Source organism: Myotis myotis, unplaced genomic scaffold (assembly GCF_014108235.1).
Source record: "Myotis myotis isolate mMyoMyo1 unplaced genomic scaffold, mMyoMyo1.p scaffold_m19_p_1, whole genome shotgun sequence".
In the NCBI taxonomy this organism is placed as follows: Eukaryota; Metazoa; Chordata; class Mammalia; order Chiroptera; family Vespertilionidae; genus Myotis; species Myotis myotis.
The window spans coordinates 194629921-194656182 of NW_023416313.1; the positions used below are offsets into that span (position 1 = coordinate 194629921).

At 37.7% G+C, this 26262-nt stretch overlaps 1 protein-coding gene across 1 annotated transcript in view; it reads right to left on the reverse strand.

Moving 5' to 3' along the window:
* Positions 1 to 26262, reverse strand: part of KCNH5 (potassium voltage-gated channel subfamily H member 5) — a 255663-nt gene that overhangs the window by 218423 nt on the left and 10978 nt on the right. The window contains exons 2-4 of the mRNA XM_036309340.1: positions 18717 to 18840; positions 7459 to 7565; positions 2756 to 2884 (exon numbers count right to left, since the gene is read on the reverse strand). Coding sequence (XP_036165233.1) covers positions 2756 to 2884; positions 7459 to 7565; positions 18717 to 18840 — 360 coding nt within the window. The remainder of the gene's footprint in view (positions 1 to 2755; positions 2885 to 7458; positions 7566 to 18716; positions 18841 to 26262) is intronic.

Here is a 26262-nt window from a genome sequence, read left to right on the forward strand (position 1 = left end):
GTATTCTCTTTTGTTGAGGATTTTTGCATCTATATTCATGAGAAATATCGGTCTGTAATTTTCCTTTCTTATATTATCTTTTTCTGAGTTTGGTGTGAGGGTAGTGCTGGCCTCATAGAATGAGAAGAGTTCTCACTACTTCTATTTTCTGGAAGAGACTATGAATTTGACAGTAACACCATCTGCACCAGGTATTTTCTTGTTTGGGAAGTTTATTAATTTATTTAATAGCTACTGGACAATTCATGTTATTGCCCCTAGTGTGAGTTCTGATAGTTTGTATCTTCAAGGAATTGTCCCATTTTAACTAAATTACCAATGTGGTGGCTGTAGAGTTGTTTGAAGTATTTTTTTAATCTTTATTGCTGAAAGTATTACATATGCCCCCGTTCTTCCCCAACCTAGCTTCCCCCACACACACACCCATTTTTTTTGCAATGCTTTAATGTCCATGGATGGCTCTTCTTTAATTTCTGATATTATTAATTTGTGCCTTCTCCATGTTTCAGGCTAGCCCAGCTAGAGGTTTGTTAACTTTAATAACCTCTTCAAAGAAGCAGCTTTGGATTGTAGTGATTTTCTCTAATGTTTTTCTGTTTTCTATTTCATTGATTTCTGCTCTAAGATTTATTTACTGTCTTCAGCTTGTTTTGACTTAAGTTGCTCTTCTTTGGCTTCCTTTTCCAAGGTGGACGCTTAGGTCATTAATTTTATATCTTTCTACTTTTCTAATATTAGCATATAATGTTATAAATTTCCCTCTAAGCACCACGTTTGTTGCATACCTCATATTTGATAAGTTGTGTTTTATTTTCCTTTAGTTCAAAATATTTTTCTGATTTATTTTAAGCCTTCTTCTTTGACCCATGGTCTATTTAAAAACGTATTAATTTCCAAACATTAGAAATTTTCTAGCGATCTTTCTGTTACTGATTTCTCACTTAATTCCATTGTTGTCTAAGAATATACTTTGTAAGATTTCTACTCTTTTAAATTTATCAAGGTATGTTTTATGGCCAGAATGGGATCTACCTAATGAACACTCCATTTAAGCTTGAGAAGAACAGGTATTCTGCTGCTATTGGATGAAGAACTTTGAATTTTCAAACAAACAAATGAGCATAATTAGAAAATTATTCCATTAGAAGACTATTATATTAGAAATAACATTTGGCCCTAACCGGTTTGGCTCAGTGGATAGAGCGTCAGCCTGAGGACTGAAGGGTCCCAGGTTCGATTCTGGCCAAGGGCATGTACCTTGGTTGTGGGCACATCCCCAGTGTGGGGGTTGCAGGAGGCAGCTGATCAATGTTTCTAACTCTCTATCCCTCTCTCTTCCTCTCTGTAAAAAGTCAATAAAATATATTTTTTAAAAAAAAAAATAACATTTGAATTTATCCTAAACTTCCTAGACACTGGGTATATGAGTAAAGGCATAGGAACAGGTAGGACAGGTCCAAATGTGAATGCTTTATTCATTCTTTCAGGAGATGATTTAATACACACATTTTCAGAAATTCAACAGTGAATTGATTTATATCATGCTTTAAATGATTTGCACATTGTAAAATATTCCTTGCAATTTGATGCTAACCAGAAACTGAGCAGCTATAGTAATATACACGTGATTTTATCTGCAGGAAATAAGAGCAGTGCAATTTCTCTACAATTATGATTACAGTTGGAAAGATTAAAGCTTTTATGCCAATTTTTTTAAGACGTAAGAAAAGGCAACGTTTGCCAAATGCAAAAAGGAAGACATTTAATTTTTAGTCTTCTAAGAGATTATTAAACACATTGCATAAAAACTTTTCCTAAGGGTTTTTTAAATTCTTCATTTATTGCACCAATTTCTAATTTAAACATAATTGAAGAGAATAAAATGAGAGCAAAGGGAGTAACATCCCATGCCACTGACTACTGTTTTCTATAGCAGTCTCTCTGAATATAGTCAATAAGATTCTGAGGAGAATGTTTTCATTTTCTAGCCCCTCTCTTGATAACCAAATTATTCTTTACATAATCTAGCAACATCTATCCAAGAGAATCTACAACAACCCAATTTTTAAAAGGTGAAAAGTAACCCTAGCCAGTTTGGTTCAGTGGATAAAGTGTCGGCCTGTGGGCTGAAGGGTTCCAGTTTCGATTCCTGTCAAGGGCACATGTCTGGGTATCAGGCTAGATCCCCAGTAGGGGGTGTGCAGGAGGCAGCAGATCAATGATTCTCTCTCACCATTGATGTTTCTCTCTCTCTCTCTCTCCATCCCCCTTCCTCTCTGAAATCAACAAAAATATATTTTTTAAAAAATAAATAAAAGGTGAAAAGTAACCTGAAAAGGTCAATTAATCAAACTCTAATAAATTTAGCAAAAATTAATCAACTGTGTTCTAGTAAGATTTCACCCAAGCCATCCCACAAGTTATAATTTTTGTTTCTAAAACTCACCGTGTTATAAGTTGCTGAAACTCCCATTACATCAATCCTAAATTAATAATGTTCTGAGAAATCTCTTCTTTATGTCTTTTTTTCAATTCCCCTTATTATAATTTAAGTAACTATTATCTCAACTTGCTATTTCCATTCAAAAATATGATTGAAAAATGATCCAGACAATGACTAGTATGACTGTCTAAGAGTCATGGAGTACAATTTTATTTTTGAGTTCAACCAATAGATTTTGTTAAAATAATAATAACAATAATATATTTAAAAGACAGCCAAATTCTTAAGAGTAGTAATTCCTTTGAAAATTACCTTTTGTTGAATCATCTTCTATTGGCTGTTTGAACAATGTAATATCCTTGAAAGTGCATAGGAACAAGACCACCTTTTCATGTTCATTTCTTATTGGTGCAATTTGCATATAAAACCAAACAGGAGTTCCTGAAAGAGAAAGAAAGGACAACAGAGTGTGGCAAAGCCTCAGCAATGACTTGGTCTCCTGCCTTTCCTCTAACTTCAGCTGCCAACTGCTTTGCCAGGAATTAACACCAATACAATAGTATTTTAACTGCTAAAAAGGATTCAAGAAAACTTTAATTTTGTATCAACTACCAGTTGCTCAAAAATTAACAAACAGAAGGAAATAGCTAAAAAACATATATGCGTGGGGAAGGCCTGGGATGGGGCAGGAGTTGGGTGGAGGGGGGCAAAAAGGGGGAAAATGGGAGACATCTGTAATACTGTCAACAATAAAAATAATGACATTAAATTAAATAATTTAAAAAGGACATATATGCATATACCATGGACACAGGTAATAATTTGGTAAAAGCCAAGGTAGGGGTAGGCAGGGGAGGGTAGAGGTGGGCAAAGGGGGAGAAGAGGACTTCTGCAATAATGTCAACACTAAAAAATTTTTAATAAAAGAATAATGATAATAATAATAAATTTATACACATATTTTTCAACACAAAATACCAAAACTTGAAAGTAAAGCCCAGGGTGTCATTTCACAATGTGGGGGCACAAAGGCAATCTCGCTACTGAAGTGACACAAGCACTGCTGCTCTGACCAGCTTCCTTCAGATAGTCTCACCAAGTGTGGCCCCTCCCAGGGGCTTCTGTCACTTTGAGAAGTGCCACTTGACTTCAACAGTAATACCTGATGCTCTGGTAAGTATTTCTCTGGGAAGAACATCTGAAATGCTGGGATAGACTTCTAAGATAGCTCTATGGCTTTGACTGTACCCCCGCATCAGAGACACTAAGGCTGGTGTACGCAGAGCTCTACCTGACGCCTTTAAAACAACGTTAAAGGGGGGGGAAATTATCCCCAGCCCTTGAGAGACTCAGGTGTCTTTATGAGCCACTGCTTCTTCCCTCCCTCCCTCAAAGCAGGAGGCTGGACTCTCACCAGGTTGTTCAAACAGTGGCTCTTGCAGACCACAGAGGACAGTTTTGTGCTTAAGTTCTGGACCAATCAGAACTGGCATTCTGTCAAATAAATATCTGAAGATAAGAGAAATGACTTCAAAGGAGTAATTATCCATTAAACAATAAAACACTGAAGGAATGTTCCATCAGAATCGAAAAGACTTATTTTCCATTGTTAGCTCTAAGCCACAGTGCAGTAAAGCCTCCCCAAATATTCTGCCTTAAAGACATGAAAGCCTTTGTCAGGTGTGCGGTGAAGTACAGGTGAGCTGTGCAGCTATAAATAGTCTCTAGGTGAGACTTGATAGCCTGTTGGTGGCTACCAATGAAAACCAAATAAGAAGCGCCACCATACTGTGGCCAAAAAAAAAAAAAAAAATCAACCACATAATAATGTCACCATAAAAGGGAGTTTGTCATTTAGACAAGAAGTTCAAGAAGTCAGAGAATCTCCCAGCTAGTTAGAGTCCCAGGCTTAATGCCCTCAGGCATATACCTCAGTTACAGGCTCAGTTGTGGCACCTGCAGGAAGGAAGCAAGCAATCGATGTGTCTCCCACCCATGTTTCTCTGTCTCTCCTCCTCTCTTCCACTCTCTCTAAAAACCAGTGAAAAAAAATCCTCGGGTGAGAATTAACAAACAAACAAAAAGAAGTCAGAGAATTAAAGAGAGGAGATTTCTATGGGAATACTCAGTTTAGACAACCAGGTTCTTTGCAACACCAGGAGGCCTATGAAAAGACATGGTCCCTTCCAAAATGACTACAGGATGAGGCAGGGATCTCAGAAACAATTACACCATTTTCCAGAGAGGCTTGTTCTTTGTTTTCTGATTCTGATTTTACACAATGTGTCCAGGAACTGTGAGTGATAAGCAGTTTTATAAATCACCAGCCCCAGACGCCAGAGACACATGGCCTATGGCTGTTACAACATAGTGAGCTTGCAGCAGCAGGGTCATAAACAAAGGGAAAGGGGCACTAAGCATAAGCTGATTTCCAAGGTCTGCTGGAAATCTGAACAGAAAGAGATGACATTACAGCTCATATCTATGAAAACAGCAACAATTCAAATTGTGGTATAGAGTCAGAGCTATTTTTTTAAATTGCTTTCAGATATCATGGTGGACTTTTTTCAAGTTGAAGTACAGGTCATACCTCTGCAAGCAGGCTGAGTGCTTGCTGAGTGGCTGTTGAAATATCCATATTCTGAATTTGAGGGGGTACCTGGGAGGGCCACGCAGAGAGGCCCATAGCTGCTGGAAGGTCAAGGCAGAGCCCTGGCATTGATTATTGGGAATGAACCCAGATATCACAGTTCTGCCCTTTGTGTAAGAGCCATTTTCAGTCATCATCTCAGAGCCACTTTTTCTTTTCCAACAGTAGGAACAGCCCCCTGCTAATCAGAGCCATGGGCCTAAAGAATAGAGGTTGCAAACTGAAATGTCAATCGTGACACCTGTTAAATAGGATACCTCAATCTCCTCACTGGCAAAATGGTGTTTAACCTAATTATTTAATGAAAGTAATGGGAGGTGTTGGCCTTCAGGCATCCCCAAGCTGTTTTCTACAGACATGTGATTTTTCCTTTTAACATTTTTAAAAATCACACGAATACACTCTTTTCAGCTGATATTCAAAAGCTTCAGCTAACTATTTACAAGATTTTTTTAAAGCTGCTTTTAAGTATAGTAGAACTCCATTATAGTACATGGATAATATCTTTCCTTCATATTAAAGGGGATAAACTCAATGCATATGCTGCACAGCTGAGAGGAGCTTTAATCTACAGTGCTATGGGCTCTGTCTCTTACTAACTCTAAGCAGAAATCTAAACATACATAGATACTTATCTGAAAAGAACCAGACATGCCTGAACAAAGGTCAGATCATTATTTCAAGCCATTAAAGTAAAGCAAACTATCTAAACCACCTCAAAAGGAGACTTTTGGAAATGCAAAATTCGATTCATTACTCGCATGATTTAAAGGATATAAACAAACAGGATTTCCACTACGGTATTTTTGAGAAACTCAGAAACTATGAGCTTGCCTCTGATGTTTCAAAATCAGGCAAAGATCTGTTTATTTTGCTTAAATGTCAGAGTGAAATAATATGAAATATTTTTAAATGATTTGCTAAACTTGAGCCATATCTAAGTCATTTAAGGGATAACAGTACTATATGAAAATGAAAGGGGATTGGGGCATAAGAATCTACTATGAATTGTCAATATGTATTTGGCCCTGGTGGAAAAAAAAAAAAAAGAACAGAAAACACCTGACATTTCTCTTGAAGAGGACAGAGCTGTTCGTTCACAATGGATTGTTTTCTAGGTGACAAGCCAACAGACATTTGGGTATGACTTCAGAGAGAAATACCTCTCAGCCTTGATTCTAAAATGAAATATAAGATGTTAAGACATTCCCTAGGTAAAATCACTAAAGACTAATGTTCCATTACCAATGTACTACTGTGCTGTGGTTATCCCTATGCTGGTCTGTCAATTAAAAAAGAGAAACCTAAGTTTAGTTCCAAATAGTCCACAGAGAACAAATGTTTGAGGTAAAGTGGAGAGAATAAATTATGCTCCACAAGATCCAACAGACACTGAGCATGGAGCAAGTATTTCCTGTTGAAGTGAGAATGTGTCCCAAACTGCATCTATTTCCACTGAAGATGATAATTGGCTTTGCTATCATGTACTATTAACACTAAATAAATGAATCCATCTTGTGAAGTGACTGCTCATTTTAAAACAGAAAAATCAACTTGTGGAAGTAGCAAAAAAGGAATAAGAGTAAATAAATATTCAAAGAAAATGAATTAGAAGGGAGTCTTGGCTGACGAATGTCCTAGTCGGTTTTTTGTTTGGTTGGCTTATTCCTCAAAACTCTGTGGAGAGTCCAGACCATGATGTCTTGTGTGATTAGAGAATAGATAACTGAGCACTCACAAAGCTCATCCTAGAGAATAGCTCGCAAAATATACCAGATGTGAATGGCCTGTTCTAAAGGTTTAATAACAATAATTATAATGATAATTATAATTATTATAATAATGGTTTAAAAAATAAAATAATGACTACTTCCACTAGTTACACACAAAAGAGTTTGAGTCCAGCAAAAGGCTATATTAGCAGATTCACCTCAAGTAGATAGCCTATATTCACATGTTACCTATGTATTTATAGAATGGTAATCAGATATCCAATGATGCTAATCACCTTTTTCTTTAACCCTACAAAAAAATAAATAAATTTCTGTCATTTTAAATTCCTGTCACATAACTATAAAATCATAATCATGAGTATTAATTACAAAACATTTGCCACCATACACACACACACACACACACACACACACACACACACACACATCTAAAATGCACCATGCTTTACCTCCATTCCTCAACAGGTTGCTTTTCATAGCCAGAATCAATTATTAATTTTCCCATCTAATTTTACTTGCCAAGAGAAGGAACAAAGTTTTATATTCTCTCTACACTATAGCTCAACTACTACTTACCAAAACATAACATTAATAAAGAGTTGGCACATCTTATTGATAATTTAGATACCTACTGTTTTTCTTGTACAGAAGAACTTCAAAGCAGTTTGACTCGTAGTTGTCAAAAGTTTGCCTGACTTTCTCAATGGTCTTCTTGTCAGTCAATTCCCCGTACATAAAACTGGGGGGAAACAATCCATTTCAGTTTTGTGTTGCTTTTAAAATGCTACATAAAATCATATCCTTGTCTTTGTTGATTAAGTAATCAAATTTAATTACAAAATATAATGTTGCTCCCACAAAGTGAACTAAAATATTTATACCATGTTTTTGTCATTATTGTTAAATTTGTTGCTAAACGCTAGCATTAGAAGTTACTCCAAACTTACAGAAAGAGAGCAAAAAGCAATCCTCGCTTTACACAGTTCATATATGTACAGATTTTTATTACTATGGTGTAGTTAAAGAACATCAGCTTCCCAATAGCACCATTCATATTTCAGTTACTAAGGAATATTAACTGAATAATCACATAAAGTTTAGACTTTAATGTTAGCTCTTCAGTCTACAAATCACTGGTGAGTAACAGATAACACATCATAATCGGTGACCAATCACCTCGATTTTTCAAAACTGTGCATTGGTCACTGTGCATCTGTTATTCAATTCACACACAGAAGCAGAGCGCGTTAGATATGTTGCCCCCTTGTTTCTCGGTGATAAATCCACATGACATTTTATAAAAATGGAAATTGAAAGCAGGAATTCGCCATCAAAGATTAAAGTCCATCAAGAAGTGAAAGTCATAATGCTGACATGAATTTGAATCAAACATAAACAAGGTGAGAGAAGAAAAAGATGAATGTGGGAATGTTGACATTATTGCCATTGAGAGACTAGATATGCAGCCAGAGGAACTGAGTGAAGGCAAACTTACCAACAGAAGTCACAAAAGTGATTGGGATGAAAGGATCAAGGGTTCCCAGAGAAAGTGATGCAAATTAAAAATGGAAGGAAGGAAGAAAGGAAGGAAGGAAGGAAGGAAGGAAGGAAGGAAGGAAGGAAGGAAGGAAGGAAGGAAGGAAGGAAGGAGGGAGGGAGGGAGGGAGGGAGGGAGGGAGGGAGGGAGGGAGGAAGGGAGGAAAAAAGGAAGGGAGGAAGGAGGGAGGAAGGGAGGAAGGAGGGAGGGAGGGAGGGAGGGAGGGAGGGAGGGAGGGAGGGAGGGAGGAAGAAGGGAGGGAGGAAGGGAGGCTTCACATTAAAGAAACCCAGGAGATAGTTCACAATAGTGTCCCTGGGAGAAAAAGGGAGTTAAAGTTGATTCAAACTTAAAAAGGATTATTAACATTTGCAAAGAGTTAGGAAAAAATGCTCTCTTTATGTCATGAGTTATATTACAAGTGATAGGTTTTACAAAGAAATGAAACACTTTAATTTAATGTTCTGAATCATGGTATACTAAATATTACTTTTCCAGTTACTTTCATTTCTATGTATTTATAACCAATAGAAAGAGAGTTTTCAATGTTTTGACACTGTTAAAGGTCATAGAACAATCATAATTTTTCCATTGAGTATTAAGATAGTATTACATCATTTCAGCTTGCAGTCTTTTTTATCTCCTGTGTACAATGAAACGTGAAAAGTTCATATTACACATATAATATACTGTCATTTTCATCACTTATGAGGATTTTTTAAATACATACAACTATGGCTAATTGGAGGAAAACTGAAGGAGGCATATATAATTACTGTGGTTAAAGAAACATAGAAAACAGATTAAAGAGTGAACTTCTATATCCCACAAAATTGTCCTAATATTTGAAAAACTTCTGCACAGCAAAAGAAACCATCAACAAAACAACAAGAAAACCCACTGTGTGGGAAAACATATTTGCCAATGTCATATCTGATAAGGGCCTAATCTCCAAAATTTATAGGGAACTCATACAACTTAACAAAAGGAAGATAAACAATCCAATCAAAAAATGGGCAAAGGACCTAAATAGACACCTTTCAAAAGAGGACATTCAGAAAGCCAAGAGACATATGAAAACATGCTCAAAGTCACTAATCATCCGAGAGATGCAAATCAAAACAACAATGAGGTATCATCTCACACCTGTCAGACTGGCTATCATCAACAAATCAACAAACGACAAGTGCTGGAGAGGATGTGGAGAAAAAGGAACACTTGTGCACTGCTGGTGGGAATGCAGACTGGTGCAGCCACTATGGAAGACAGTATGGAGTTTCCTCAAAAAACTACAAATGGAACTACCATTTGACCCTGTGATCCCACTTCTAGGAATATATCCCAGGAAACCAGAAACACCAATCAGAAAGGATATATGCACCCATATGTTCATAGCAGCACAATTCACCATAGCTAAGATCTGGAACAGCCTAAGTGCCCATCAGTAGATGAATGGATTAGAAAACTGTGGTACATCTACACGATGAAATTATCTATTTTTCTAAAAGAAATTCACCAAAAGTCTGATAATCTATAGAAACAGAATTTGGTCAAGGACTACAAGCCCCTAAAACTCTGTCCCCAGTGTGTTCACAATCATCAGTTGTTCATCTGGTTTTAGATATACAGTTAACATAATTGTCTAGATCATTTCTTCCAACAGGAAGGAATCTGTGAGCTACTGCTAGATACCTTGAATATGTTTTTGAAAACTCAAGTATATCTTTATGATTGTTTTTGTTCCAGTTTTCAATGACTTAGCCTGTTGGCCAGAGGCAAATCCAAGTGTGGCAGGCCTGAAGCTTATACAATTTTAGGGCCGCCTTTAAGGAAAGGAAAAATATATAAAACAAAATTAGGCACAGAACCTTAAACAACACCCACTCACGGGAGGGGCCCCTGAAGTTTAAGATTCATTATCCTCATGGGAAAACTGCCCTTGAATATACCAATCTGGGAAATTTACAACCTGAAAAGCAATTTGTTAGCAAGATCCATCAAAGACTGGCAGGATTCAATAGCAATGCCATATCTCTAGAAATTAGAAGTAACTCAGGCCAATCTCATGGTAACACTAACCTACACAACTAGAACTTTAGAAACTAAGAAATGAAAGAAAGTAGATGTAGCAGACCAAAAAATTGCCCTGCCAATTTTCATCCTGCATTTTCAATTATAATATTTCTATCTTTTATTTTTAAAAGATATTTTAGTGTTGTTATGATAGTAAAATAATGAGAATCTCATAATAAAATAACAGACTCTAACTCCTTAATCTCACAGCTGAACTAACAAAGGAAATTTCAGTGCCTACTATAAGATAGCATTGAAAAGCCACTGCTCCTGTCTAAGGCCTGGGTTTCAGCTCATGTGAGTCTTATGAAAATCTCCTGAAGGCATTATAATTAAATTAGAATACCTCAGTTAAAAAGTCCCACCCTCCAAAATTAAAACATCAGTTTAATACTGTCAATAATATTTTTACAGACAGGTGAACCTCTCAATCAATCAGTTTTTTAAATAATAATAATGATAATTGACTGTTTTTAATCTAAAAACTCTTTAATATAAAGAAAACATTAAGAACAAAAAATAATTATCAAGCTAACTAAATGTTTGTGGTCTTAAGAAACATAAAAGAAAAACCATTTTACTCCTATTACTAAATGTCAGGGTTCTATAGTTCAACAAACCAAAACACAATATTCACAACTGGTCACCAGAAAAACTTGGAGGGAAATTTGAATATTATAATTGAAAATGCAGGATGAAAATAGGATAATAATTTGAAAAATAAACTAACAGGGTTGAAAATTAAGGTACAACTTAAAAAAAGATTGTTTTGAAAATTGATGTAATAATACCACTTACAACACACATTTGATTCAGCCAAAAATCTGAAGAGAAAATGCAAACCAGCAATTTTTCAAGTAAACTATGAAAATTCCATAGTATATTCTTCATCATGTTAGCCCTCCCAATGCTAAAATCTCCTATCCTAAGAATGCAAAGACATTTTAAGAAAACAATCCCACACTATTACAATCTGAATACTTTTTTTGAGTCTTTTGACTCTTACATTGTTCCACTGGTATTATAAATGACTTCTACAACTGCACTGTTCATTTTATTGGAGGGGAAAGTGCAATGCACAGAAGCGATCTATCTCTGCGGTAACACTGAGCAGTAGAAATATAATAGAAGCACTGCACTCGCAGGACTATGATTCACAAGAAAGGGATAGAACCCCTCTGGTTCTTCATTTCCTCATCAGTAAAATGATGATGTTAACTCAACTCAGAGAGTGAGGTCTAAAAGCATAATGCACATGAAGTTGCCAATTAGAATGTGTGGTACAATGGCTGAGTGATTACTGGAATGCTTCTAAGGAGTGGGGTTAGAAGGCCACTCCAGCCCCAACCACCCTCCCTTGTGTCCCTACAATTCTAGAATGGGGTTGGGCCACACCTGCTAATGGGCAAGGTCACTGAGTCTTAAAGGGTATGCACATCATTTTGTGTCTTCTTTTTTTTGCTAACCCATGAGGCTGAAGCATAAACTCAACCCAGGACCTGCTCCTGGATTATCTGGCCACTTCTCTTGCCACACAACTAAGTGGTGGTAAGATCTGGTCTTGAAAGTAAGGAAGAAATTTTCCTCCAGCCTGGCCTAACCCATATCCAGCTTGCCTAAGCAGGTGTCAATATAGCTTTCATGTATATTCTGTCCTAGGAAACTTCTGGGGTCAGGTGACTTCGGTTTATAGCAGCATTTACTATTTATTCCTGGATCCCTTGTTCTGCCATCAAAATCTCACAAATAAGTCTCATTATGAGAACTCACAGTAAGAATGGCTATAATGTTGATAGACTTTCAAGGGGCAAAGGAACTTCCAAACTAAAAAAGAATGTACAACCTCATCATGAGTTCTGCCATCTAGCTCAATCTGTTAATGACTGGACAATGTTCCTGAACTAAAATACCACATTCAGTCACCACTAGAAAATAATACTATCTACAGTGTGTGTAGTTCACAGGCTAGCAAATGCTTCATCACAGATTGACTTAATGCAGTTAGCTGGCAAATGTGGTCCTCAGCTCAGAACCAGCCACAACAGGGAAATCATCACCGAGTTAATGGAGGATGGGCTGAGATCTATAGCCCAGGGGTCAAAAAGAAGCCTGCGAGGGAGAGTAGAAGGAGAATTTAGAAACAAATAAAAACACAGCTCTCAAAATCTCAGAGATAATTTTGGAATAAACCAAAGCATTATTTCGTATCATAGATTGTAACCAAAATGTTTCACAGCCCATTAAGTTATATGGGTTTAGAAGGATTCAGATAGTCATAAAGAGTCGATCCGTGCATGTAATTGGGCGAAGGGAGGGATAGCCCTGGACATCTCTAACTCTTGGAGCATAAGCATCACTGAGCACCTGGCTCTCCAACACTTCCCCTCAGTGCCACTGTGTGCAAAGCAGAGACCGCAGCCAAATGGAACCAGACTGACTGAGATCTATCATGTGTAATGTGCTCATATTGGCTGAGATAATCCTGTGTTAATAAAACTACCTGTGAAATACATCCAATAAAGTGTCTCCTAATACCTCTGCTTCCTTCTCTAATTTGATGCATGGACAAAGAATTATTAGTGGGCCCTTCGAGGGGAAAAAATGATTTTGAAAGCATCTGTCTACTCCAATCCTCCCCACCTACATGATTGCTCTCCTCACCCCTCTATCCTAAAAACAACAACAGATGGGCCTTTAATGTTTCAGGTTAATAAAAGATTAAAATGCTGATGTGGTTTCTACCTAGCCTGTGATAGTGTGTCTCGAATGTCAGGGTTTCCTAGGGCTCATGAGGTAAGATCATATGCTTTAGATCCATTCCCCCAAAACCTATAATCTCCATTATACATGCAATATGTTTTGTGTCCTTCAGTAAACATCCAAATAATCCAAAGGCTTCAAATGCAATTATTACACAATAAAATGGGTTAGACTTTAAATTCTGGAAGCCCTAAAGTGTCATGAGAATTTTTTAAATTTTAGTTATGAGACAGTACATAGAATACATCATATGTATTAAAATAGAAATTTAGATGCTACTATGAAGTACAAGGATGTAGGGAAACTGAAACCCTCACTCATGGTGGTGAGTTTGGAAACAGAAGGCCACTTGACAGCAATCTGAGAGCAATTAATGTACAAATCCTATATACAGTCTACTATCCAGTGATTCTATTTCTGGACAAAGACAGACAACTTCTCACGTGGGGCCACAAGAAGATGTGTATGAGGATGTCTATCTCCAAGTAGTTTGAGACAGCAAAATGTCAGAAGTTGGGGTTCATGACTAATAAAATAGATAAATAAAATTAAGGCTATGAAGACACAAGAGCACTATACAATAAACATAATGAAATAGGATATCATATATAGCAACATAAAAAAATCTCAAAAACACACTTGCCAATGTGGCTCAGTGATTAGAGTGTCAGTCTGCAAACCTGAGGATCTCAGGTTCAATTCCCAGTAAAGAGCACGTCTCTCTCACATCAATATTTTGCTCTCTCTCCTCTCTCTCTCTCTCCCCCCTTCCCCCCACCCTCACACTCTCTCTAAAAATCAATGGAAAAAATATCCTCACTCTTCCAATGAGGATAAAAAAATTCCCAAAAACATAATGTTGAGTGAAAAAAGTAAGAAACTATAAATCTTATTGCACAGTATGAATTGCGTGGGTCTTAAAAACAAGCACAAAGCAACAACATTTAAGAATACACATATTTAATAAACAAATAGGAGACAGATTAGAAATACATACAATAAACACATTTTGAATAACTGTAAAAGAGGACAAGGGATGTGATCAAAAGGAAAAAAATAAAAGAAAATTTAATAACATAGAGAACTTCCCAGAGGGAGTATAATGATAATATTGAGACAAACTGAAGAGTATGTTTCATTAGATTTTGTGCATCTGGTCTAATGGGGGAAGCGTTGGAAAGGAAAAAAATAAGAAAACAAAAATAATACATATTAGCCTCTTCATATTGTAAAATTATAAATTGCTATTGTTATTTTCCCATAGAACATTTCATATTTGAATAATTAAACAATAAAACCTGGAATCTTTACCCAGTTACTACTTTAATCCATCTAATGCAAGTTGTACATAGAGATGATTCTTTTCTTTCCAGAATACAGTGTCATATTTTTTCCACACAAACTGACACTCACAGATTTATAGTTTCTTATTCTTATATCACTGATAATGATAATCAATAAAATTCTTTGAATTATTTATAAGGCTATCCTCATTGTCAAATTATTTATCTCTATATTCAATTGGAATTCAGTTATTCCAAAACTCTACAATAACTTTTAGCCATTAACACTGCAGTTCTAAACGTGTATATTATTTTCTTCTTTCCTCCTTGTTTCCTCATATTCAAAGGCTTTCATAGATTTACACAGGGAATAAAAAATAAAAAGCTATATGGCCTGGCCAGTGGTTGAGTGTCGACCCATGAACCAGGAGGTCATGGTTTGATTCCCAGTCAGGGCACATGCCCAGGTTTGGGGCTCAATCCCCAGTAGGGCGCATGCAGGAGGCAGCAGATCAATGTTGATGTTTCTATCTCTCTCTCTCCCTCTCCTTTCCTCTCTCTCTCTGAAAATCAATAAAAACATACTATTTTTAAAAAAAAGAATATTAACATTTTGAAAATAGTCTCTAAAAATAGTGAACAGAGCTTGGGGCAAGACATCTTCCCACAATGAAAAATGAAAAAGAATAACATAATCCAAAGCTCTCTGCTCCCTCGCCCACCTTAAATACCATAGCACTTGGGATGAAATACGATGAATAAAATCATGTTATATGGAGGCATGTGAGGTCTAGGTCGGAGTTTATTGCAAAACAAGCCAATCTAATTCAACAAATGCTGACACAAAACACTGAACTGTGTCCTGCAGTGCATGCAAAAGTGAGCAAGATGGAATCCTTACTTTTGACGCATTTATAATCTGGCACTGGTGCTAGCAAGGAAAAAAACAATTCTTTTAGAAGATAAAATATGCTAATACTCTATAATATGCCAGCACTTTTTAAGTGAACTTTCTGTAGAAAAAATTGCACCTGCCAAAGAAAACGGGGGGGGGGGGGGGGCGCGAGGGGGACAGGTGTGGAAGCGCGAGGGGGACAGGTGTAATACACAGGAAGCATGGACTTCACAATAGATCCACATAGAACAACAAAAATGACAACAGAAACAATAGCAATAAAAACCCAAGGGAAAAGGAAAGCTAGTTAGTTTAAGGCCAGATGATAATGCCACATGATGAACTAATGGGAGTCATAGAAGGAAAACCATATCTTGTTGAGAAAATCATAAATACCTTCAGGCACCTGAAATAGGCATGGGTATGATGATGGGATGTCTGAAGTCCAAGGAGAGGAAATGGGTATGGGAGCCTCTATATTCCCTAGAATTTTCTCTGGAGCCTGTTCCACAGGTAACATCTAGCATAAAACTAACTTTTTCTACCCTAAACCCTTCTAAGACATAAGGGAGACAGATGTTCAATACAAACCTTAACTTCCCAGAAGTTACAACACACACCTTAGCAAAATTGCTAGCCCAAGAGCTAATATCTACCCAACAGATAAAAAGGCACAAAAGTCATCAGTACTACTGAGTTTTTCAATAAGGGGCCATAATTTTCATCAGCCTGTTTACCAATTTCATACCAGAGAGTGAAGATTTGATATGAGAATGATTTAATAGAGAAAAAGGAAGACGGTTCAACAGATTATTTCTCAAATCTAGATAAGCATCAGAACCATCTGAGCTGACAGTTAAAAGTACTTATCCCTGCCCCCCACACACCCACCCTGGGTGATTCTGGTTCAATAGGTTTGAGGCGAGGTATGAGAATCTGTGTTTTGTAAAACCTCTCTAAGGGATTCCTCTGTGCAGCCAGGTTTAGACTCATGGTATCAATGAAATCCTTGCCTTCTGTGAAGAAGCAGAATGAACAGGAGTGGGCAAAAGTAGGTTTATAATAGTTCGTATGGAAAATGACATGCAGGTTATGGTTATTATAACAATAGCTTTATTAACTCAAAAGAATGTCACAACTCTGAGTGAGTGACCATGGACAAATCGCATAACAAAACTCCACCTCAGTTTTCCTCTCTGAAAAACAAAAGATTTGGAATAGAAAATAATTCAGATCACTCACAGTTCTAAAATAACATGATTTTGGTGCTTAGTTAAGTGAGATCTTTAAGGAAAAATTAGCTCAAGGGAAACACATCCCATCTCAGTATTGAAATATTGTGAAAAGTTGTCAGTTCTAAATTGGTTCCTTACATAGAATTTCCTTTTCTTTTTTATGATCTTTTTGCAATACACTCTTTAAGCTCACAGATATGGCATATTTTGAAAGAATTCTTACAAATACAAATGCCAGAATCTGTTTTACATAAGTCAAACAAAATAGCAATGGTATAATGTACAAACCTTACAAAGTATGTATGATTTACACAGGGTCTAAGAACTTTATTTTGATGTTCTTTAAGTGTTCATGAGCCATGTCCTACTTGATTGGAAATTGTTTCCCCTACTTTGTTCAAGACAGTTTTAGCGCCCATCAGTGCTTCCCTGAGGTAGGATGCTCCTTTGATCACTCAACACTTCAGATAGTTCCTGGCTCATAATAGGTTGGCAAAAAATATTTATTGGATGAATTCATACATTCACATATATGCAAAAATCCTTCTCTCTGCAAAAGTTTTCACCAATGGCTCTTCAGCTGTATATTTCTACTGACAATTTAGTCTCCTTAATATTTTAATATAACTATAGTTATACCCTATAGTTTTTGCATGTGAGTAAATAGGTTTTGGTACCAATTCCAGTGTGTGTGGTACAAGTGGGAGGGTCTCCACACCAACAACAAGCAATTCTTGGGACACCAGCTGGGCATCCTATGATTCAACTCAATCACAACACTATCTACTCTGAAATAGCTAGCATCAGATTCCACGGGTTAAAAGACAGCCCCCCCACTCACACACGTCAGGTGCCACTAGTTACAAGCCCTGGTTGTCACCTGTACTTCTAAGGACAGGCTATAAATGAGAGGTTCCCACAACCTCCTCCTTGGATTTGATTAACTTGCTAGAGCAGCACACAGAGCTCAGAGAAACATTTTACCTATTAGATTACTGATTTTAAAAGGCTATAACTCAGGAATAGCCAGATGGGAGAGATGTAAGGGGCAAGGTATGGAGAAAGAGTGAGGAACACATCACTCTCCCAGCACCTCGAGATATTCACCAATCAGGAAGCTCTCCATACCTTGCCCTTTTGAATTTTTATGGAGGCCTCATTACTGAGTTTCCACTGATTAAATCATTGGCCACTGGCATTTGATCAACCTCCAACCCCTCTCTTAGATGATGGGGGTGGGGAATACTAAAAGTTACCTCCCTCTAATCATGTGGTTGGTTCTCCTGGCACCCCGTCCTCAACCTCAGATTATCTAAGGGTCTTCCAATAGTCACCTTATTAACATAACAAAAGGCACCTTCATTGTTCTAATGCCAAGCCTTTTAGGAGCTCTGTGCCAGGACTTAGGTTGAAGACCAAATGTATATTTATTATAAGCTAGAGGTCCAGTGCACAAAATTCGTGCATGGGGGGGGGGTCCCCTCAGCCAAGCCTGTACCCTCTCCAATCCGGGACCCCTTGGGGGATGTAATACATCTCTCTCACAATCCGGGACCACTGGCTCCTAACTGCTCACCTGCCTGCCTGCCTGATTACCCCTAACTACCCCCCCCCCCCCCCGCCAACCTGATCACCCCTAACTGCCTCTGTCTGCCAGCCTGATTGTCCCTAACTGCCCGCCCCCTCCTGGCCTGATTGCCCCAACTGCCGCCCCCCCGCCCCACCCACTGGCCTTGTCGCTCCTTACTGCTCCCCCCTCCACCAGCCTGGTTGCCCCCAACTGCTCCCCCTGCCGACCTGGTCACCCCACACAGCCTATTATTCAGTCATTTGTTCATCCCTCACTAAGCCCCCTGCCGGCCTGGTTACCCCATGCAGCCTGCTGTTCAGTCGTTTGGTAGTCCTTCACTAACCCCCCTGCTGGCCTTGTCGCCCCATGCAGCCTGCTATTGGGTCGTTACTGTTACTGCAATGGTGTTCCAGACAATTTGCATATTCCTCTATTATTACTGTAGATCACTATGTCACTGTTTAAATCAGTTTAAACCTTTTAGCCACATTCAACATTAAACTTCAGGAAATGCTCCTGAGCTGCTCTATTACCTACCTGCAAGTGCTGCTTTTCTGCATGACGTCAGCTCGATGATACCCAGAGAGTTTGCAAAAACCGTCATTACTATAAACTACAGGCCAATCCACAATCTGGGCATTTCCCAGTAAGAAACTCGATTCTGAAGAAGAAAGAAAAAAAGGACGTTTTTAGCTTCATTTATCAATGTACTTCTTTCAAATAATCAAAAAAACAAATTCATAAAGATAGACAAATGCAACTATGGTTTTCTATGGTACAAATAATAAAACCTATTCTTGAAACTGACATAATGAGTTTAGCATGATCATCAAATGAGATCTGCAGTAAGTACAAGATCTGTATACAAACTAAAAACTTCATTGAACAGAAAAGTCAGTTTATGTAATACCTCTTTCTGTTCAAGTATACTGAAGACAAAGTATGGTTAATATTAAAAATGTTAATGACTATAATAATTATACCTAAAAACAGGTTAATTTATTAAGATTGGGGCTACAGTCACTTCTCCACAAATTGAGAATATTGGACTTGATAACAGAGGCAAACTTGGATGATTCCTCCAAAAATTCTATTAATATAATTTTGGACATGATGGAATAAATTCGATTAATCTTAAAAAGTCTAATTTAAAATAACATTGAAGAGTTCTTTTTTAAAATAAAATTATTTAAAGATGTTATTTTCAACCATATGGTACACAAAATTTGGAAACTCTCTTTAGTCTAAATAAAGAACCATCTCTGATCTATTTTGCATAAAGAAGTGGTTTTCTTTATGTATAAAAATTAATATAAAAATAATACCTTTTAATATCAACCTTGATTAAAGGTCCAATAGTCTTAGGCAATAACTTTAGCAATATTTAGACTGAATTAAAATTAAAATAATATTAAGATATAAAAATGAAAAATATTTTAAAGTAAATATTTTAAAAGATTACAACTTTTAAAAGGAATACTTCACTTCAAAATACTCAAAATATCTACCTGAAATAAACTCTTTTTTTAAAAAATATATTTTATTGATTTTTTACAGAGAGGAAGGGAGAGGGACAGAGAGCTAGAAACATGGATGAGAGAGAAACATTGATCAGCTGCCTCCTGCACACCCCCCACTGGGGATGTGCCCGCAACCAAGGCACATGCCCTTGACTGGAATCGAACCCAGGACCCTTGAGTCCGCAGGCCAATGCTCTATCCACTGAGCCAAACCAGTTAGGGCTGAAATAAACTCTTTTGAACTTATATTCAGAGTAGTGTACTAAAAAGATAAATTAACTTATGAGTAGAGAACTTTAAGTTTAAATTCTGATTCAACATTTACTAAGTAGCTGCTAAGTAAAGGGCACTATTAATTGGCTAGAATGGAGATCAACACACCATATCCTTTACTCTCAAAACACTTACATATTCAGTAAAACAATTACGTGACAACCAATTACAATTTAGCAGAATAGATGCTAAATCAAGAAGTAAAGGACAAAATATGAAGGGAAATCTGTCTCAAGGCACTGAAAACCAAACAAAGGTAGGAAGAAACTGAAAAATACAAATCCTTGAATAAAATGAAGTACATTAAATGCAATATTCATTGAATTGTCCATTCCCCTGTGAGCACTTCCCAATTTGTACAATTCCTGAGTGAGAGATTTCAAGCAGAAAAGTCAAAGGTCATAATTTGGGGCTGTCAGAGCAGCTTAAAGTTAAGGAGAATGCTTTGACATAAAGAGCCATAAATCTATACATGAATTTACCTCAAATTCTTATCTGTTCATACACAGGATAAGACTACTAAGGAACTCAAGTCTAGAAATGACTAGAAGGCTAAGAAGCAGGCAGAAATTTCACAGCCTACCCAAGGCTACAAGACAAATTTCAGAGTTCATTCCTATCAAGCTAGAGAAGCTTTGTAAATTCCTCAAGATTTCCATTTAAGCCACAGAAGGCCATGCTTAGGAGTAGGAAAGAAGTCCCAGGATAAAGGTCTAAGTAAGATCAAAAATATAGACGAGTGAATCTCTCTCTCTCTCTCTCTCTCTCTCTCTCTCTCTCTCTCTCTCTCTCTCTGTCTCATCTCCTTCCCTCATATACACACACAAAGGCACACACACACACACACAGCTAAAATCATAATCAAGGTGACCCCCCAATAATTTAACTACCTGCTAAAATAAAATGCACCCCTCTTCAGAGGAAAAATAATTAAATCAAAAATCTCTACAATGTGTCACCCCAACAGCCAGTATACAATTAAAAATTATGAGGCATACAAAAAATAAAAATTAAAAACCAGAGAACTGTGACAACACTCAAGGGGGAAATAAGCAATAGAGTAAAGAGTTGATACTGGAAACAGAAATAATAAGATCCAGGCATCAGTATTTGTTCTGAAATCTTCTCCAGTGGTTCTTCTGCGTAGCCAGGGTGGAGAAGCTCTAATTTACTACTGCAACAATTCCTAAATGCTGGCAGCCGCAAGGGAATCTTGGGATGAGCGTCAAAAATACAGATTGCTAAACTCTAATGCAGGCACGCTGAACAGACTCCCTCTGGGTAGAACACAAAAAAATACAGGCACGGAGGAAAGTCTCATGCTCAGCCAGCTTTGGAAAACTTTAATCTAGTACCTTGCTACTCAAAGTGTGGACCTGTATCGCCTGGAGTTTATCAGCAATACAGAATGTGGGACCCACCCCCACCGGAATTTAGCAAGACCATCAGGTGACCCCAAGCTCATAAATGCACTCATCTTGTGCATCCTTTCCTTCCTTTTTATAAATGGGAAAGCAGGCCAGGGAAGTTAAAGGAAGGACTCAGCGAACTTGGGAAAAGGGTGTGTGATGGGGGAACACCAGGACCAGGCCTCGCTGTCTAAGACTTGGTATTGTATCCCGCTATATTTCCCAACTGCTGTCTAAGCTTTTGTTTTGCTATAATATAAAAGAAGCACTTCCTTTTTACGGTACTATTCCTTCAGACAATAAGAAAATAACCACATCAACTCAATACTTCTGCATATTATTTCCATTCCTAAAGGAGATCATATGCAAACTGCTCAATAATTCGGCTGATAGAAATTTCTGGAATAAGAGAAGTTATATGCAGTCAATGAAAGTCTGTGAATGTCTCTTTCCTGTCTACAACAATTCCAATAAAAGAAGGTTTTCCTCTGAGAGGCTCCAAAAATACCTGTATCTGACATGATTTGGACAGTTTTGTGGGTTTATTTTTGTTTTGCTTTTATGAAAACTGTGTGTTCCAATCCAGAAATTTCATGCACATTAACGATGGGGAGGAAGGTTAAATCTTTCTCCTCCTCCCTTTCCCACCCCGTCTTTGTTATGCAAATGGCCCTGGGGATATAATGCAGAACACTAGCACAGAGAAGTTTTAAGATATTTTAAGAAGTGCTAAGACATACAAAAGAATTCTAGAGTGCTGACAAAGAGACATGGAGTGCAGGTGAAGGGAAAGAATAAAACACTTTTGCTCATTTAAATTTTTCCCAAGGTCTAGGGCGGCTTCCAAGGAAAGTCAACTGGATTTTCCCACTGACTGTCCTCACTTAGTCCTACTTTGGGGAAGCACCAGCCAGAAATCATCACTCTTATCCCAAAAACCCTAAAACCCTGCACGGACCCCCTCCAGCAGAGGGAAATGGAGCCCGGCTTGGGGCTATATCAAGCTGCTCTCCCAGAGGGAAATGGAGCCCGGCTTGGGGCTATATCAAGCTGCTCTCCCAGATTCCTGCTCCTCCAAGAGGGACTTGAGGGCAGGTGTTCAAGCTCCAACTTACCCCAACCTCCACAATCCTCTGATTCAAAAAGCTACCAAATGCACATTCCAAAAATCAAGAAGAGAAATTTGAAACTTAAAAGCAACACAATAAAATCCAGGTAGCAATAATCACTAACATTTTCTACAAGAGATTGGTGGAAGAGGGTATCTCGACAATGCTGACTGTCAAATATTCATTACAAAGTCAGGTTTTGGTTTGGGATTTTGGTTTTGTTTAACAACTTACTTAGTTTCTCAACTGAATGGGGCTCTTATAAAAATCTGAAGCTACATTTTCTAATCCACGAGAATAAACTGACTAAGCTAATTGCCTGGCTTGGGATACTCTTTTCTGAATGTCCATAAGTAGAATCACCTCTGTACATGGCCACACTATAAGCTCCCTTGGGTTGCATTCTTTTTTACTTCAAGGGAATGAAAAGGAAGCTAGATGACAAAGTGATGATGCAGGTGATCTCCACAAGCATCACTCCAATCTGGCTGTCTTCAGTTCTCCCCCATCTCAGGGAAATCTTCCATACCTCGATCTATCAATTTATCCCCAAATGCTTGAGTCAAAACCCTGAAAGTTATCCTTATTCTCCCTCATTCATGACATCCAATATATCACTAAACCTAATAATTCTGAGAGAGATAGAGAGGAGAGAGGAGAGAGGAGAGAGGAGAGAGGAGAGAGGAGAGAGGAGAGAGGAGAGAGGAGAGAGGGGAGAGGGGAGAGAGAGAGGGAGAGAGAGAGAGAGAGAGAGAGAGAGAGAGAGAGAGAGAGAACAAAAACATGGTAGATGCATCCACTTCTCTTCATCTCTACTGCTGCCATCCCAGGCCATGCCACCTTCATCTCTTGCCTGGACTATTATCATAGTCTCCTAGCTGGTCCCCTATCATCCCTCCTTCTCCCTCCAATCCAACTTGTGGTTACACAACAGGTTACTCTTGTGGTCAGATCTGACCACTGCACTGGGCTATATTGCAAAAGCCTGGGCCTGAATAGCCAGGTCCCTAATTGACACCCACATCCTTGCTTCCCATCTTACTCTTCTTTTGTCCACTGCAATCCAACTGTACTGGCCTTTGAGCTTCACAAACTTAACCAATCACTTTCTCTCTCTCTCCTTGTTAGATGATCAAATCAAATATAAATATGTTCATATGTTTTCTCCTTGCATGAAACCCTCCTCTGCCCGCTTACCATCTAGATACCTCTTACTTTAGGTCTCAATTTGGCACAACTTCCTTAGAAAGACCTTCCCTGACACCATCTCCCACACAAAATTAGTCCCTATTACACTTAATCACAGCACCTTCCCTTCTTTCCTCAAATTGCTTACACGATTTGTAATGATATATTTGATGTCAATTTTTTTGAATGCCTCTCTTCCTACTAGATTCCAAGTTCCATGAGATCAGGGAATATGTCTATATACCTGCAAATACTTGTTACATGATCAAATCAAATATAAATATTCTGATTCCTATTTAAAGTCACATCACAATGAATAATTATTAGAGCAATGCTAGACATTGTCAGGAATATAAATAAGGACCATGCTAGATATTTTTCTTTGAAGAACTGACAATTCTTCAAAAAAAAATAAAATAAAATACAAAAATAGCAGATTTCCCTGCACTCTGGAAACTTGTGGTTTTAAATCATGAGTATATATTATTTTTTAATCTTGGCTTCTGGGTGAGCTTTATCTATACATATATTTAAGTTTCATAGAACAGCAACAACAAAATAATTCCTGGGTTAAATGGAGTCTTGGCACATGTGGCTAAACAAAAGCATAAATAATTTATATGCCATGACCACATCCACAATGTTGATTTCTCGGGGGTACATTGCCTTCTACTATATCAATAACAGAATAAAAGGCTCTATCTTTCCTGTCCTTACAATACACCTGTATCCTAACATTCTACAAGAAAACATATATAACTAGAGGCCCAGTGCATGGATTCGTGCACTGGTGGGGTCCCTCGGCTTGGCCTGCAGGGATTGGGCTGAAACCGGCCCAGTACACAGATTCGTCCAGGGTGTGTTCAGCCTGTCTCGCCCAGTCCCAATCGGCTGGACTCCAGCAGCAAGCTAACCTACCAGCCGAAGCATCTGCCCCCTGGTGGTCAATGCGCGTCATAGTGACTGGTCGAACTGTGGAATGAACAGTTGGACGCTTAGTATATTAGGCTTTTATTTTATAGGATGGTGTGTGTGAATGTGTGTGTGTCGACAGTGACACAGTGAGACTAATTATTATATAGTAATATTGGCAACATTAGGCAGACCATCACTGTGGGAGTTTGAAATATGCAAAAAAAAATCTGTTAATTTATTCAAATGTGTTCAGCTGTCATCAAATTTAAAAATATGCCTCCATGTTTCATCTCCTTCGAGATCAAAGGTACATTTTTAAGTTTCCGTGTTTCTTTGATGGCATTATTTTTACATCTAACCCAAAGTGGTTCAGAATGCATGAGGTACTTCATATTTCTGAAATTCTAGTGGTAGGAATAATAGCAATTTTGTTATAAAAAAATTTCAAAACACACCAAAAAATGTTCAACAATTCAAAGTTACTACTTTTAATAGTTGGTGTTTTGTGCATAAGAAAATGGGCTTTTAAAAAAGCACTGGTCAGAATCATTAGAAGGAAAATATGACTGCAATAATGGCTTATAGAACTCATAGTCTCAAAATACAACAAAAAAAAAAAAACCTTTACCTAAATACAGATAATGATGATTTTTTTACTGGATTTTGTTACAATAAAATTTCTTAAAATACCTAAAGCCATAAGACATTCACTAATTATATAATCTTGGATAAAAGCTAAATCAGTCATAATGTGTTTATCAAGGGAAAAAGTATTGCATAATTAATGATTCAGCATCATTTTTCAATCCTGCGAATAAACAAACCTCGTTTTTACAAATGAATTGTGTGTGTTCTGAAGGGATTATATATTTTCTTTGAAGTTAACCTTTTGAGGCAATGGAACACTAATGACAAGATAACTATGAAGAATTTCAATTAAAAGACTAGTCTAGCCGAAACCGGTTTGGCTCAGTGGATAGAGCGTCGGCCTGCAGACTCAAGGGTCCCAGGTTCGATTCCGGTCAAGGGCATGTACCTGGGTTGCGGGCACATCCCCAGTGGGAGATGTGCAGGAGGCAGCTGATCGATGTTTCTCTCTCATCGATGTTTCTAACTCTCTATCTCTCTCCCTTCCTCTCTGTGAAAAATCAATAAAATATAAAAAATAAAAAAAAAAGACTAGTCTAACCTGCATACCTGGTAGAAAAACAAGCAAGGCAATACATTACTATCCAATTAATTTTCTGAAGCTTTGTCCCCCTTTTTTTAATTTCTACAATCTATGCACTAGGAGCTAGAGATCACAAATTTAATTCATTTCTCTCCTTTGGTTAGACGTCACTGGGTCAGTTACAAAAAGAGGCTGATATTTCTGCCTTCTTCAGCTTCTCCTAGCTCTGCCACTTACTGAGGTGAGGAGAACTGATGTTTCTTTGGCTCTAAGTAATAGACGTGTGTTGCATAGAGAAGGGGTGTCTGTCTGTTTTTGCTTTTTGTGTTTTTTTCCTCAACCTTGATAAAGTGAATCCAAATGCTTTTTAAGCTCAGATCCACCAGTTTATGGAAATCTCAACTCCTAATTCTTTGCTTTCCTCAGATTAAGAAAACAAAAGAAAAAAGAAAACCTACCTAACCTTACTTACCTTACTTAGAGAAAATAGAAAAAGGT